This window comes from Galeopterus variegatus, unplaced genomic scaffold (assembly GCF_000696425.1).
Source record: "Galeopterus variegatus unplaced genomic scaffold, G_variegatus-3.0.2 Scaffold116, whole genome shotgun sequence".
Taxonomy (NCBI): Eukaryota; Metazoa; Chordata; class Mammalia; order Dermoptera; family Cynocephalidae; genus Galeopterus; species Galeopterus variegatus.
Genome location: NW_007726227.1, coordinates 215,025 through 231,568, shown reverse-complemented (window position 1 = coordinate 231,568; position 16,544 = coordinate 215,025). Strand labels below are relative to the sequence as shown.

Below are 16,544 nucleotides of genomic sequence, written 5' to 3'. Positions count from 1 at the left end.
TGGGCCATAATAATCATATACATTGTATATTGACAAAATAAAAATTAAAAAAAAAAAATCATCTCAAACATCGAAAGGGCCATTTTTTAAAAAGAATTATTTTAATAGGTTTTTCTCCATAGGTCTATATGAAATGCCCTGAAATTCAATGTTATGCAGTATATGAGAAAAAAAAACCAAAGAAAGCAATGATATGAAATGCTTTTCCATCCTTTGAAAGTCTGCTAAGTGAATTTACCCCACCCACTACCTGAACTTGAACAGAACAGCATGCTAGGTGATGAGCCACAGTCCATCTTCTGCAAGGACGTGGTAAACCAGTCCCTGGATGGTGGGGCTGGAGAAGGAGGTATTTATTTTCTCTGACCGGACTTTTACTCAAGTGGGCCTGAGATTTGTCCTCATTCATGACAGTAAATATGTACATTTGCATCTGGCCTCTGTGACATCATGACCAAGGTTATTTATTACATCACAGAGTTTATGTTGCTGACACTGCCTCTGCATTTTTTCTCATAATTATGTTGATTAAGGATTTCTTTTCATCTGTTTCCACTCCAGCCAACCTTGCAATGAAATATAAGCACATAGAAAGACACAAGGTAGCCAAGGACACAAACTCCTAAGTTCCAAGGGGGACCCAGAGGTCACTGATTTGCAATGGGGGATATGATCAAGTTTTGTTGCAGGAACAGTGTGCGGTCCTTCTCTCCTGCTTAGTGTTGGCTTTTCCTCCTTCCTTTGAACACAACTGTGGTATTTATTATTTTTGTCTCAACCAACTCAAGAACTAGTCAGCATTTTCCTTTTCTACCTTTTACAGAAATTACGTGTTAGTATTTTTATGTACTTTACGTAATGGCTGGACTTGGTCAAAAGTTTTCTTTGCTGCCTACCTTTCCTTCCTCTTTGTAAAGCTTCACAAATTTGTCTAGACTTGAAAAGCATTTATGAAACACCTATTGCTGTGAATTTCAATTTGGCAACTTTGTGTGGGACATCAAAATCTGACACTTACAGGAAACATGGAAGAGATCCTCCAGATTCCGAAAGAAAGTAGAACACGATTTCAATCCCTTGGCTGTAGCTGGTTTCCAATATCATTTGGCCTTTGAACACACGTTCTTGCCTCTGAGCCTTAGGGCATCACCTGTCAGAGACATCAGAACCACCACAGATGCTTGTTTGCAATGACTTGACCTTGAAATATTTATAGTTGAGAGCTTTGGAATGAGGCAGCATCTCTTCCTTTAATCTCCCGCTGTTCTGGATGCTCTTTCTGTCCAATCCTTTGTTTATCTGTATAAGTTACTATGAAATTAGGTTACCTCCCAGGCCTTCCATCCTGTCTTGCCAGCGCATCCCAGCGACCTTCACTGTCCCTATGCTGTTATTTACCACTAGGCCACACAGTTACTCCAGGCTGCATTAATACCATCGAGGGCTTAATGTGGCTAATAGAAAGTTTTTGGAATATTTAATGTGAATTTGGTTTGCTATAAATATTTTGCAGCAGGTTATGATGTAGAATACATTCTGGAAGAAAGTGAATAAAGCAAGCATAGACTGGAGAGGATGTGAACCTTGAAAGAAGGAAACCATTCTGGTTGAGAGCTGCACCAGTCAATTCTTCCCTCTGGAAACTCCCCAGTGTGTGCAGTGTGTTGGGATGGAGATCAGGCAGAAAGCAGCAATCATATTGGGTTGAGGCATCAGAGATTAGACTTCAGAGCTCCCAGAGCAACTGAAAATTGGGAGAAAACTTAGAAAAGAAGGAGTCATAGAGGGGGAGCCCTGAAATCTGCATATAAATTTTCTTCACATCGTTGACTGCCCCATGAACTCTGCATGCTTGGGCAAGACTCCAAGCAGCCCAGGGAAATACAATAGCTGAAGGGCTGAAAGGTATGTCAGCAGCTGCCCAGCACTGGGGAGACAAGGATAGGAGTTTAAGTTCCCAAAGTTAAAGGGGCTTGATAAACAGCTCAGACTTCCCATTGAAATCCTATAAGAACCACATCCCAGGGCTAAGAGCACAATCAGAACAGGCTTTTGTTAGAACAAAGCCTGAAACCACCAACAAGAGATGACCTTTCAGTAATCAACTAAAGCGTAAAACCTAAAACCATCAGAAGAGACTATTTTCCAGTAAATGAACTTTCTGCTGGAACAAAATTCAACACTCTTCAGAGGAAGACAACGGAATCCAGAATCTCCTCAGTGCATCATCTATAAAGTCAAATATACAATCAAAAATTACTAGAAACATATCAGATAGATTCTAATCCTCTTCCTGCTCCAAACTGTGACCAGTCCTGCTCTCTAACTGCAAGACAGCACAACAGCCTTCCTGAGATCCTCTCTTGCCATCAGTTTCTACTCTTGGTCTATACCCTTAAAGCCTAGTTGGAGACCAAAGCATATTGTCAAAGCAAAAGACACTTAGTCTGCTTCATTCAAACCCATAATGTGCCATCACCAGAGCCCAGTGATGGCCAAAGGAAATGTAGAAAAATGAATAAAATAACTACTTTTTGGTTTGGATTCATATATACCCTCATCTCTTAATTTCCATTCATATTCAGTGACATGTTTTCTAAGATATGGATCCAAGATCTTTGGAATCTAGACTTTGGACACACAAACTTAGTTATCTAACTTAAAAAGTCTTGAGTTCAGATCTAAAAAGGTTTTGGGTGTAACTAGCATTCTTGAGTGCTTTGACCTAAAACCATATGTAAATGGTTAAAAGACATCTATGTGGTAACATAAAAGGGCACATGATTTCCTGCAGGTAGCATTCTGCATTTTCCCCTCAAGGAGGAGGCCAGAGGTTGCCAAATAGAAAACTGAGGCATAAGCACAGCTTTTCTTTTGCCAGCTGAATTAGCCAATATTGTGTCTGTTTATTTATATATCTTCCTACAACTAGCTATGAGTTTCCTTAAATATTTATCTTTTTACCATAAACTAAATTTCAAGTTTTTATGGGTAGTAATAACCAAATCCATCTGCGTGAATGTATTTGGTATCTTTGGGGGATTGCGTTGAAATATCTTTAATCTTTTTCTACCTGTTAAATGGATTATCTTATAAAAGAGGTGCAGATCAAAGGATATGATTGCAGGAATCATTTTTACATGGACCAAGGAGTGCTGGTTATTGTTTCATTTTTGGACTTCGTCAGCAAAGCTTCATAAGGAGCACACACGCCCTCACTCCCATTCCCATGACCACTGCAGGCATGGTTAGCAGATGAGGCGCTCTGCCACACTCAGCCCCATCCAAGACTTGCCTAACAGTCATTACCAATCGACTGGTGAACACATAAGATGAGACTTATTTTCTATTCCTGAAATTGACAATCAAGAAATAACACCATGGGGAAAGAAAAAGAGTAGGTTTTAAAAGGGGAAGCAGAAATTTTGTGCTTCTCACCAAGTCCCTCTGTTATTATCTTCTTAGCTACAGACTAATAGAATACTAAAGGTTACTTCTAGCTCTGAAACTTGATCAGTTAACTTTAAAAAATGTCACTGATTTTGGGCCGACTCCATGGCTCACTCGGGAGAGTGCGGTGCTGGGAGCGCAGCGACGCTCCCGCCGCGGGTTCGGATCCTATACAGGGATGGCCGGTGCGCTCACTGGCTGAGTGCGGTGTGGGCGACACTAAGCCAAGGGTTACTATCCCCTTATCGGTCAAAAAAAAAAAAAAAAAAAAAAAAAAAAAGTCACTGATTTTAAAGTCTCTAGTCATTTAGCATGCATCCTTCATCTTCTATAAACCTTACACAGTAAAAGCTTTCAATGTAGATTCCTGTAGGGAATTACTACATTCACATAGAACTATTTTAAGTGCATTTTTCCTAAGAAAGTTTTTCACGTAGCCTCATCTTTTCCAAGGGTGCTGAGGAGGAGTGGGCATTCCTTCTAACCATCGTGGGTCCTCTTAAAGAACTTTTTAGTGAGTGAGTTTCTGTGTCCATCAGCTTGTTGGTCTGAATTTCTCTGGGTCAATAAGCAGACGTAAGAAATGAGATGTGTAGCACTTGGGTCAGACCCTAAGTCATCCATCCAAACATTCTGTTTCTGATGTTGGCACCAAGGGACCTTTTGAGGAACAATAGAGTACAAGAAGGGGGATAATGCTCTGAATACCATAGGGATACCTAGCATAACTATTCCATTTTCTTTAAGGAGAATTCATTACTGACACAGCCTTGATAATCCCACGTGGGCAGCACATGTGAGTTGTAGGCTCTTGCCCCTGCAGATAGGCCTCTTTCCTGCTGCCGTGTCTGTGGCCTGACAACACTGCATTATTCAGGAGGTCACTGTCTTTTCTACAGTAGCTGCTGGATCAGAGACATGAGCAGCACTGGTGCCGTGGCTTTTTATTACTGATAAAGAGATACTCTTCTAGTTCATCAGATTACACTTCGGTCCTCTGCCAGGCCAAAAGTCTATGTAACTAATGATTGGGCTTCTCTAGGTCCAAAGAATGTCTGTTCCTTTCCAGGAGAAAGCTTGTGGGATGATTGTTTAAAATCTCCTGCCAATGCGGACATGAGAAAAAGAGCTCTTAAAGTGGAAACCAAGGAGCTTTTCATGGGTGTTGGATCAACTTCAGTGTCATGTAAAAGGAGCAAAGAGTTTCTCAACCTGTTCTCAGGGGCAATGTAGCTCCATAATGCTACCCACACTTTAGGGTGGCGAGTCAGGTGCTGGCTTTTAGAGCCACAGACAACACACATCACTTTACTTACATTTCATTCACCAAAGCAAGCTGCGTGGTCCCACCTAACCCTGAAAAGGATGAAAAAGTACCTCTTCCAACTTTCTGGAACAAGGAAAAAAATGGATACTTATGAACAGCCTTCGTGGCCACTGGAGTTAGGACACAGAATTGGAAGTTTTACTGAACTGCCCCTCCCAATATCGTTTCTCAGCTAATAATTGTCTCGTGTTTATTTATTTATTTATTTTTGTCTTTTTTGTGACCGGTAAGGGGATCGCAACCCTTGGCATGGTGTTGCCCACACCGCGCTCAGCCAGCGAGTGCACCGGCCATCCCTATATAGGATCCGAACCCGCGGCAGGAGTGCCACTGTGCTCCCAGCACCGCACTCTCCCGAGTGCACCACGGGGTCGGCCCAATTGTCTCGTGTTTATACAAAACCCACCTCCAGAGAGAAAGGCCCTCTGTGTTCATTCACACTTGCATTTACTTGCCATTAATTGTCCTCTTTCATGGACCCTGATCTGGTGGGTGCTGCAGTAGAGAGAGAAATGGCAGGTCCTGTCCTCAGGCAGCTCTCGGGGTCTTCACTGTGTCCACACAGAAAGGCAATGACCACAAGAAAATCCCTTGCTGGATGCTCTCATGGCACAGTGGGGGCCACAGAAGACAGTGGGGTAGGGCTTGTGGGAGGCTGAGTACCGCACCTTGAAAAGAGAGTTTTCACGATGCTCCCCCCAAGAAAAGAAAACAGCAAGTTTTACTGGGGTTTTACTTTCATCTTTTTTCACCCATAAAAATGAAAGTATCTTAAACAACAGCTTGAAGTCACCATCACTGCAGGGAGGAGTTGGGCAGTTTCAGGACCCCATTTCAGGTCCCCAAGAGGCCAGTGAATCAAGTTGTGCTGGGTGTTTTGTCATGAGAAGGTCCCTGGGATGAGACACTGGTGTTCTGATGGCTGTAGCCGCTCAGGTTCCTTTTGCTCAGACCTGGGCATTTTAACTGTGTCGATCTTCATTCCAGCCTGCTGCATCTGATCAGTATGCAATGAATATGTCTAAACATGGCACAATGTCCCTGCTGTATTGTTGGCTTTCTGTCTTTTTTTTTTTTTCCAAACAAACCACCCACCTCCAAACAACCACCTCAGGCCTCATGAAAGCAGCCAGGAGAGAGAAGGAGAGAGAAGCCAGGATGCTGATTGCTGTTGCCTTGGAAAGGGGAACCCACTCTGGTCAGGTCTCTGGTTTCCATGGAAACATGGCTTGCTTTCACTGGCCCCAGGGCTGACAGGTTGTGCTGAAAGGGAAATTTGGGAGAAGAAAGAGAGGAGCAGAGAGATTTGGAAGATGTTGAAGTTATTTGGGGGAACCCCCAGCTGGGTGAGGTGTCCCGTTGTTCCTGATCATGCAGCTGTTCCCAGCACACGGGGGTGTCATGGAGTCCCAACAGCCTGAACACAGGAAGTACATGCCTGGGGCACACACGTTCATGCAGCTCCCATGGACTGAATACCATCCTGGGGAAACAGGCCAATGCAAGGCAGGCAGCGATTAGCAATAGGTGGATTGAAACACCAAGACCAGAGAGGAATGTTCCCTCTGCCCCATGCCAGCCCAGGATCTGGTTATTGCTATAATTAAGAATATCAATGGGTAGCCTAGGAAGCATGGAGGAAGATATTTCACTTACACTGTCTGCACTCCTCACAGCCATCCTGCAAAGATCACATCAACACCCACCTGCAGATGAAGGAAAGGGGGCTCTGAGTGGTATAGAAGGGATCTGGACCTGGGATGGACCCCACTGTGGGCCCCTATGCAAAAATCTAACCCACCACCCAAGGAAAATGTTAAGTTCCCAAAGACAGCAGGCATCCTAGCTCAAGCCTTAAGAAATCGCCTAGGTTATTTTGGATTTTGCATGAGAAAGTGCACCCAAGCCAAGCAGAGGGCATCAGCACCGGCCGCCAGCTCCACGGGAGGCACAGAGGCCCCACGTTGTCTAACCCCTTGGTTTCCTGATGAGGAAACTGAGGCCAAGAAGTGCTGGGGAGAGTCTTCCAGTCCAGTGTGCCATGCTGTCTCCACATACTCTTTTCATGCAGAGCATGGCTATTCTGAAGACACCGTCTCCCACACACATGTGCAGGGTGCCAGTGGAGAGCTTGTGCGGTCTCCTGAAGCAAGCTCGAGTGCTGCTGGCAGCTCTTCCCGAGCCGTGGGGCCAGCTGGGCAAAGCCAGCTCACTCCATCCCTGGTCCATGGCCAGGGTCTGCTCTCTCCAGAGTTCTTCATTCCCCTGACACTTATTAGGCATCTGCTGTGTGCACTGCATCATACATGTGCTTGGACTACAGAGAGCAGTGAAGGGGAACCTTAGGGACCATTTTTCAGGTGGTCAGCAGGCAAATTGTGGGCTGGAGAGATGAAGTGACACTGCCAAAGGCCAGACCATGGGAGTGCTGGGATTGAGCCCCACATCTCCAGATTCCCAACAGAGGACACTTTCCTGGACCCTGGGCTCATCCCTTCCTTAGGAAGATTAAACACTAGCATAGCAAACGGTTTTAGAACCATGACGAGGCAACACTTAGTGAAATGACAGTGTGCATGCTGGCAGGATGTGTACGTAGTGCATACGTAGGGCTGACTGAGATACATGACCAGTGCTAGGGGCTGCCTCCAAACAAAGCTGTGCCCCAGTGGCTCTCTGGTGGTAGGACTCTTCGTGACTCACCTTCTGTGCTGCCGGGGTCACCGGCAATGTCCTTTACAAATGAATCAAAGAAGCTTCTAACATGGTCAAACTCCTATTATGCTTAATATAAGAACACATTACAATCTAGCTAACTATGGTGGAAGTCTTAACATTTGGGCCCTACCATGCGGGATTCAGAGTGCAAGTCTCAACAACACTTTATCCCAACTTTAAACCGGGGCACAGGACCTTCTTTCTGCCACCTCCACCTCCCGCCCCGCTGCTGTGTGTTGAAGCCAATTATGCATATATAAGTTGTAGGCTCTCCATTCCTGTAGGTAAAGATACCATGTCTCCTCTTTTCCAGTTCTTACCCAAAGTGGGCTCGGGAGATTCTAGGAACTGAATGTTTGTGTCTCCCCAGAATTCATATCTTGAAGCCCTAATCCGCATTGTGATGGTATTTGGAGGTTGGAGGCCTTGGGGAGGTGATTAGGATTAGATAACATCATGAGGGAGGGTCTCCCATGGTGGGATTAGTGCCCTTATAAGATGAAAAAGAGACCAGAGCTCTCTCTCCCTTCACCATGTGAAGATACAGTAAGAAGGGAGCTGGCTGCAAGCCAGAAAGAGAGCCCTCCCCAGAACTTGACCATGCTGGTGCCCTGACCTCACATTTCCAACCTCCAGAGTAGTGAGATGTGAATGTCCATCACTTAAGCCCCTTGTGGCATTCTTTTGTAGCAGGCTGTCGCAGACACTGCGCATCACCACACCCAGGCATGTGATGGTGTCTTGATGTACCACCTGCAACTCTGTCAAGGGCCTTCTCTGGCCCCAGGAACATTCTTGTTTTGGCCAGTGCAGGGCTGAGCAGATGTGTTGATGTGTCAGTGGCTTTGGGATGGATGGGCATCTGTGGGCAAATTGCTCAGCTTCTGGCCTCATGGTAGACAACTCTGGGAACATTTCACACTATCTCCCTGCAAGCTTGAGCCCACCCTGTCATCCCCCTGCTTTCGCTGCCCCACCTCTCCACTCCCTTGTGATGCTTTCTGGGGTCACCTACCAAATAAACTGCTGGTGTTCTAACCCTTGTCTCAATGTCTGCTCTTGAGGGACCCAACCTAAGGCACAGGCATTTGGGACCTATGAAGGAAGACTCCTGTCCTGTAAGGCAGGAGGGCCCCCGGCTCAAAATTTAGATAAAATCTCTTCTTGTGACTTTTTTTCCCCAAAAGATGCTGCATATATAAAAGGAAAAATAAAATATATGTAGTATTCTTTGCAAGTGGTACCTGAGCCCTTTGAATATAATTTCATTGTCAGTCTGATATGCGTTTTTAGCATGGAGCTATAATGAAAAAGTAGTCAGAGTGGATCAATGTCAGATGAAGATTCCTAGGGAAATATTTGACCTGGTCATTCTTTCCACATGGCTATTAACCACCAAATAAGGAAATTTTTAGTTGCTCTTGAAGGAAATTGATTTGAAAGCATTTGACTGATCTCTGCCTTCCCCGCCCCTGTCACACCTCCCACACACACCCACCCTTCATCTCAGCCATTGGCCAAGCACTGTCGCTCCAGGGAGGAAGCCCCCAGTTCTGCACTGGCTGCGCTGGGACGGTAGCTGGCATCGCCCTGGGGAGGATGTTCACACATGTTCTCATGGCCAGTTGTGCCTTCTGATGGGGGAGGAACCTTTGACCAAGGGCCAGAGCACCCTCCTGGTGATGGACCAGGGGCTCTGGAGGGCAGACCAAGATCGGGTCACTGCCAAGACCCTCACTCCTGGAAGACAGAGAGAGGAGGTTCCCTCCACCTCAAAGGAAGGAGAACCCCGAGCAAGTTTCTGTGGTCCCTTGTCAGCTCCCTCCTGCTCGGCCAAGACTTGGGGCAGCTCCTCGGTGGACTTTGGTTCCTACCCCCATCCAGGGGGCAGCCTCCATCATGGTCTCCCCAGGGGTCCCCGTCAGTTCCACAGTGTTGGCTGGGCCTGGAGACCCCTCACTCAACCCTCCCACCAGAAAGCAAAGCCCAGAGCGATCCATGTGGTCACTTTCATTGCAGTCATCCTGCTGCTTGGATTCAAAACCCAATTTCTCACTCACTGGCATGGCACCCTTGGCCAAGCAGTCACACTCCTTGGTCATCAGTCACTGTGTGGATGGAGCAGCAAGGAGGTGGAGGACGGAGCTGGCTCCAGTGTGGACACACTGCAGACAACACTCACGCCCTCTGCCTCCCTTCACGCCGCTGCTCACAGCGTGGCCTTCGCTCCTGTCTTGCACCGCCCTGAGCGTGTTGTTACTTACAGCCAGTTCCTCCTTACGCAGGGAGCCTTCGGGGCAGGGAGAAGGAAACAGCTAGCTACCATTCCTTTGTGAGAAAGCGTCCGTCATCCCCCATCTCTGCTCCTCACAGGTGATTGGAGACCTCAGATAAGCAATTCCTCTGGTTGGCGCCACCCCAGGGAGACCACTGGCTGTTGTGATGGAGAAATTATTGTGGCAGCCTGTGTCCTGTCTCCAGCTCTTGGGGTGTGAGGACAATAGGAGACAGGACATTTAAACCCTGGGACTGGCCAGTGCTAAAAAACCCTGTGGCAGCTACACTGAGACATGCAAAGAGAAACAGTAAGGCTGTTTCCCTCTGGTGATATGGCAGAGGAATTTAAATCAGATTGGATTCTCCTTTTAGAGGAAGTCTTGAGAAGAAAGAGGTCACAGGGCAGAGGCAGACTGCAGATAGATGCCAGGGGCGGGATGTCACCCACCAGGGGCATCCCCACTGGACGTGTTGGGTGTGTGGCCCTGCTCTGCAGCTTTCTGGCTGTGGATCCCTGAGTGTCTCACCTAACCTTTCAGTCCCTTGGCTTCCTCATCTACAAAATGGGAATAACAGCTTATAGTGAGGTGAAAAGGGACACTGGGGGCAAAATGCCTGGCACAGTGCCCACTGGGAGCAGGTCCACCGTAATGTGTATTCTTGTCATCATTGTGTAAGTCACCCTCCTGCCCCTGCCAGAGCCTCCATCTCAACCCATCTCGGCCCATGGCCAGCCAGCCCAGCCCACACCCTGCTTCCCAAGGGCATCTGGAATTTATACAAAACAAAGGGAGCCTCAGAGAGGAGGAGCTGCAAAGGTGTGCACAGAGTTGACATATTTTCAGAACCAAATATTGGGATGCAAGGTCTGGACAGGGCTGGGAAACAAGGGGGCGGTGTCTAGATGCTGGAAGGTCTAGGGCTGTACGTGCCCACCCAAGAGGATGCGTCGGGGGGGTGGCCGTCGTTGGGAGAGGGGAGCGAGGGACTCTCCTGGCTGATGGTACAGCCAGACAGATAAAGAAACAAAGATAGAAAAAGAAAGAGAATGCAAGGCTCAGGTTCCCATCTGGTGGGAACGTGGAGCATGATCACTGTGAACTTCCAGCCAGCCGCCAGCACAGCACCTGGCCCACCCCAGCTGCCCAGTGAGCGACTGTCTGAGCCAATGGACACGTGCTGAGCCCAGAAAAGAGAGGGCAGAAAGGCCTGTGGGTTAGAGCCAGGACCTGCGTGGGACCCCGGCTCACAGACCTGGGCTTTCGCCTCCCAGCACAGGAGGTTTGGGAGCGGGGAAGGGTATGGCCAGCCTTGCAGATGATATTCCAGCCCAGCACAAACGTGGGTGAGGGTGGGAAGGGGAGTAGAGGGATAGAGCAGGCAGGGAGTGGGCTCAGGGCCCAGGCCCGGCCGGGGCAGGCGAGGTGGGAAGGGAGCAGAGAAGAGGAAGGACAGCTCAGAGCAGGGCTCTTAGACCCGTCTGTGGACGCCTTTGGCAACGCAGTGACCCCTACAGACCCTGCTCAGAAGGACACATTCACTGCATGCCACAAGGTACACAGGTTACAAGTGGAGACTGACCTTGTTGAAATGAAGTTGTCAAAATATTAGAAAACAAATTTGCAGATGGTAGTTCACGTGCTTCCTCATTAACATGCTAAGTCACAAGTGGTGACCTGAAAAACCACTGTAACGTTGAAGTGATGCATGACAGCCACCTGAGCATGATAGTGTAAAGTAGTGCAAACATTTCTGCTGGGCACTGAGTGCCAGGTGTGCTAACACAACTGTGGTTTGTCACCCACCTCCTTATCTGCAGGAAACACTAAGTTCCAGTTGGAGTTTTGTGAACCTAAAGACATAGCTTTTTTTGTCATCCAAGTTTACAAACCACGTATTAAAACCAGGGCTGGTGACGCTGTCCCAGACCTACAGCACTGAAAATGTTGTCATCTGTACTGAGCTGGTTTCTCTCTCTGTTCTTTAGCCTTGCACGAATTCCCCAATGACATCTTCACCAACGAGGACAGACGACAAGGAGCGGTGGTCCTCCACGTGCTCTGTGTAAGTACTCCTCCCGGGGCTCTGCCGGAGGAGGCCGAGAGCAGGCCCGGCGGGGGTGGGTGGGCAGTGGTGGGTAGGACCACAGAGGGGTCTCCCCTTCCCTCCTGTTCACATGCCTCGCAGGGGCCCTCTGAGCCCTGGAGGAGGAGACCTCCAAATGGGCCATGTTTTAAAGGCCACAGGTTCATAAGCTAGAAGACATGTGCGTGGATTCTTTCTGTCACATGAGTGCACATGGTGTGGGCTCTGAAGCCACGCAGACTTGCCCTGCATTATTCAACCTTACTCTCTGCTCAGACACCACCTTCTAGGGGAGCCGCTTTCCTAACCAGCCTCTCTAAAATGCCACGGTATTTCCCCTCACCCTGCTTGATTTTTCTCCATACAGCCTGACATTATACAGTCATTTGCTTATTGCCTGTCCACCTCGCTCAGAAGTAAGTCCCTGACAATAGGGACTTTGTTCCCGGACCCATTCTTGGCACATGGTAAAGACAAAGTATCTGATAGATTAGTGGATTAACTGTAATGACAACCGGCACATAGTGTCTGGCACATAGTAGGTGATCAGTAAGCACTTGTTCCCTTCCCTTCTCGCTTCCTAACGCCCACCACTGTCCTAGCCTCTTCCTCTGCAGACTCAGTGGGTCTAAGGTCTTCCATTCACCTTGTCCCCTTTTGCAGAGTTTGGGGAGGGCGTGTGTGTGTGAAGATACATCTAAGGAGTGGCTGCAGAACCAAAAAATTCCAGGCCACGTTCTGGACTCAGCGCATCACTGCTTTCCCATCTCTGTGGCATTCGCTCTCCCTTAGAATTCTTTTAATTACATTCTGGTTATTTATTGCTTTGAAACAGACTCCCCAAATTTCATGGCATATCCAATCACCATTTTATGTTACCTGTGGGTTCTGTGTGTCAACCATTCGGAAAGGGCACGGTGGCAATGCTGCTGCACGGAATGGGGCCTCAGATGGGACAACTGGGGTGTCTGCTGGTGATGCAGATGCCTGGGGCTGGCTCCATGGTGCTGGAGGACCCCTTTGCAAGAGGACTTCTCCACTCCCTTGTCTGGGGCCTGAGCTAGCATGGCTGAAGCTGGGACCCTTGACGAGAGTGCCAGCATGTGGACTCGCCAGCACGCTAGTCTTGGTTAGTCGTTCTTCCACATGGCATCTCAGGGCTCAGAGAGGGAGGTTTACGGCAAATGAGGAGGAAACCATATGGCCTTTCATGACGTGGCCTTGGAAGTCACACGGTGTCATTTCCACTGTACTGGATTGTGGTCACCAGCCCCTAGGCCACCCTGAGCTTGACTCCCTACCTGGGAGAAAGCAATCAGCTCTTCAACTCCCTGGGGGTGGGGGGAGGCATGAGAAGTCCCTTTTTGGCAAAGACATTCTGTAAAAATACCAAACACATAAGAAGAATCTTAGCAACCCTTCCAGCCCTCCCTGCCCTTCAGGAGAGTCAAACACTGAGCAATTAATACGGATGGCACCCTTGGCACCAAGGAGTCTGCTGTCTCAAGGCTGAGGAAAGCCAGATGCTGAGTCAGATGCAGAATCCCCTGGTGGCCGTTAGCACCCTGACAGCTCCATATCTGACATGAGATTTCCACTCTTGGCTTGGCTCAAATAGCACAGGCTTCCATCCTCCTGAAGCTGCGTCATCACCTGCAGCTGGTAGGGCCCTTTCTCCACCTCCCCTCCCCTCTCAGACGCACTGACTCGCCAGCTGAAGGCAGAGGGGAGTAGTTTCCCTTGCTGTTCGTGTGCCCAGGATACCTGGTGAAGCCTCTGCTGTCTATGCTGGTGCCTTTCCAGGCTGGCATGAAGCATAGTGGACAGAAATGGACAATGTCACCCTTAGACACTTCCTTAAAAGAGTGTGCACAAGCCTGGAGCTTAGCAGTTTGTAGGTGCTGGTATCTAATGCCACTGTTCACCCCGCCCCGGGCTCTGAACTTTGGAATCCTCGGGGGCTGATGTCAGTGCCCACTCCTCCAAGACCATGCTCCAGGCACACAGAACCCCAGAATTCTCTGTCCGAATAGCCCCGAGCCTGTTGCCAAGGCCTGTGCAGACCTCCTCTCTGTGTCTACCTCTTGGAAGTAAGAGACCTAGGAGGAGCAAGCTTCACCTGCTGCCTGGGACATCCACATACATGCGTGTGGTCCAGGGTGGAGCCAGGTGGACAGAGCAGGGCCCCTCCTCTACACGACAGAGACAAATGTTGGGGTGGGCCTGCTGGTGCCATCCCCAAATTCTACTTTATCCTGCCCACCAGAATATAAGCTCCCCCACCAGGACATAAGCCGGTGCATAGAACAACAGAAGTTGCACAGGAGTGAACGGTGATTTTCATCCCCTTCAGCTACCACACCACCCAGCATGTGTAGGAAGCTCAGGAATTGTTAAGCGAGCGTCGCTGGATGTAAGAACTGCTGCAAGGGCAAACATTTGGCATTTTAGTGGCCAGTGGGAAACAGATGAATGCATGCGTCAAAGCTGCAAGAAGCTAAATACAGACTTTCTGCACTAGGAGGCATTTCCTGAGCCCCTGCAGTCTGGTAGTGCTGGGCTGGGCCCTTCTACTCGCTCTGAAGGCACCTACCATCTCGTGAGGAGGCTGCTTCTGGTCAGCACCTGCTGTGCACTAAATGCTGCCCATGGCTGGGCTGCATGTTGCGGGGGCTCAGAGAAGCACTGTCCTGTGGTGGGAGAGTGAGGCTGTGCTGGTCTTGAAGACTGGGTCAGCAGTTTCCAAAGGAGAATGGAGTAAAGGGATAATGGGCAGGAACAGGAAAGCCCATGGTCAAAGACATGGAGATGTGAGAGTTCAGAGAGTCTGGAGGGAGCAGAATCCAAGGACATGACAGTGGAGCATGAGAGAGCATGAGGGTGGGGAGCTGGGTGGAACCCCAAGAGGGAGGCACCACGAGGTGACTTAGCTGCCACATTGGACGTGGTAAAAAGCAGATCCCTGATCTCGCCAGCCCTCAGGCAGCCCTTCCTGCTGAGGTTTAGGGCTGTGTAAGGGCAGGCATGGCCAGAGGTGACCCAGAGTCATCTCCCTTCCAGTCAGTTGAGAAGGGCCCAGGCAGGCCACAGAAAAAGGCTCAGGGCCATTTGGGCAGCAGATCCCAAAGTCCCAGGTACCCTGAGGAATACCCGAGGCCTGGTGAGGGTCACCCAGAAGTAAGCGTGGGGGCACAGAATATCATGCAGCCATCTCTAGGCCCCTGAAGAGCTGGGTCTGCCTCATTTAAGCAGGAGAAGGATGACCTGCCAGAGGGTCCTAGAAGGGGTGTCCTGTCACCACAGGCTGCTCCAGATATAGGGCCATGGGGCGTCCTTTCATGGTCCTAATCACAGATCTCATCTAGAGTGCCCATTTCTTCTGAATTGTACTCTGAAACCTGACCAAACTAAGCATTTACCTAAACTCAAACTGCCCTGTTCCATTTGTGCCCCATGAGTTTGCTTTTCATGTAAGGCCTGCAACCTTCGACCTCAACTGGGTGTAGGTCTGGGGACACAGATGGTCCTGAGGACCCCTTGACACAATCTTTTAAATCTTAAATGTCAAAGCTTACTTCTCTTTTTTTTCTTTCATGTAAATACTTCCCTCTTTGATGTGTGCTTTATGCAACTCAAACAGCCATTTCTGGTTATACTTTCCGAATGCTGTAGCTTTAATTTTCCCTTGGAAATGTTTTTGTGGATTTCAGAAACCGTAAGCCCTGATATTGCACTTAAAAAGTGCAATATCACTTCTATTCCCTCTGATTGTTCTTTCTTACTAGTGGAGAAATCCATGATCTTTACAACTTTTCCAACAAAAGCTATCCCCAAGAAAATGCACTTGCCTTAGAACTTGCTTTATATCCAGTCTGTTATAACATTGAAACACTAAAAGCAGTATTTCCTGCCTGTGAGGAAATTTGCACCCTATAAACTCATTGAGCTTGCCCCAAATAGAAGAAGCAGCCTGTGAATAATTTTCTAGAACCATGGTTTGTCTGTGATTTATAAATATCTGGTGAAATTTTCTATGCATGATATAAATAGCTGAATCTTTGAGATTATAAGCCAACCTATACATTTTATCTTCCAGTAAAATAAGCCTTAAATAATCAATATTTGAAATTCTTTCTCTAAGCGAGTGTGGGCAGCCATCTATCCTTAATAGATCAAACTCCACAGCAGGAATAAATACCTTCTGTGTACGCTCTCAGCTTTCCAAAGTATTCTCCCTTTGAAGAAGCTTTGAGCCTCCTTTTCCAATTTTTAATGTAATTCCTCTATTCCAGCAGGCAGATATTTCTATATGTTTGTGTGTAAGGTGGTATAAAGTATTGTTACCTGGCACAGGTCCAGCTGCCTGCCCCCAGACAAAAACAAACTACTCAAAAGTCAAATGTTGATGAAAAAGGAAGTCAGTTTCAGTTTTTATTTGGGAATACCTGTGACTTGAGGAGAGATGTCGGGCTAACCCGTCTCTCCAGTAAACCTGAAGGAGAATGGCCAGACCAAAGCCACCTCAAAGACACAGACCGACTAAGGGGCTTTTAAAGAGGGGGTTGAAGGAATGGAACTTGGGAAATGAAATTTAGGGGGTGAGGGGCGGGGGGACATGAGCCACCCGAGCTCCATGCAAAGAGCCAGGTGCAACATCTCACCAAGGCTCCATCTGGTTTCTGTTCCT

General features: G+C 48.2%; 1 protein-coding gene across 1 annotated transcript in view; it reads left to right on the top strand.

Annotated features, from left to right (window-relative positions):
* The window catches only part of SLC24A3 (solute carrier family 24 (sodium/potassium/calcium exchanger), member 3), a 406,199-nt gene that overhangs the window by 204,041 nt on the left and 185,614 nt on the right, over nt 1-16,544 (top strand). Inside the window, exon 2 of the mRNA XM_008587241.1 lies at nt 11,760-11,836. Coding sequence (XP_008585463.1) covers nt 11,760-11,836 — 77 coding nt within the window. The remainder of the gene's footprint in view (nt 1-11,759; nt 11,837-16,544) is intronic.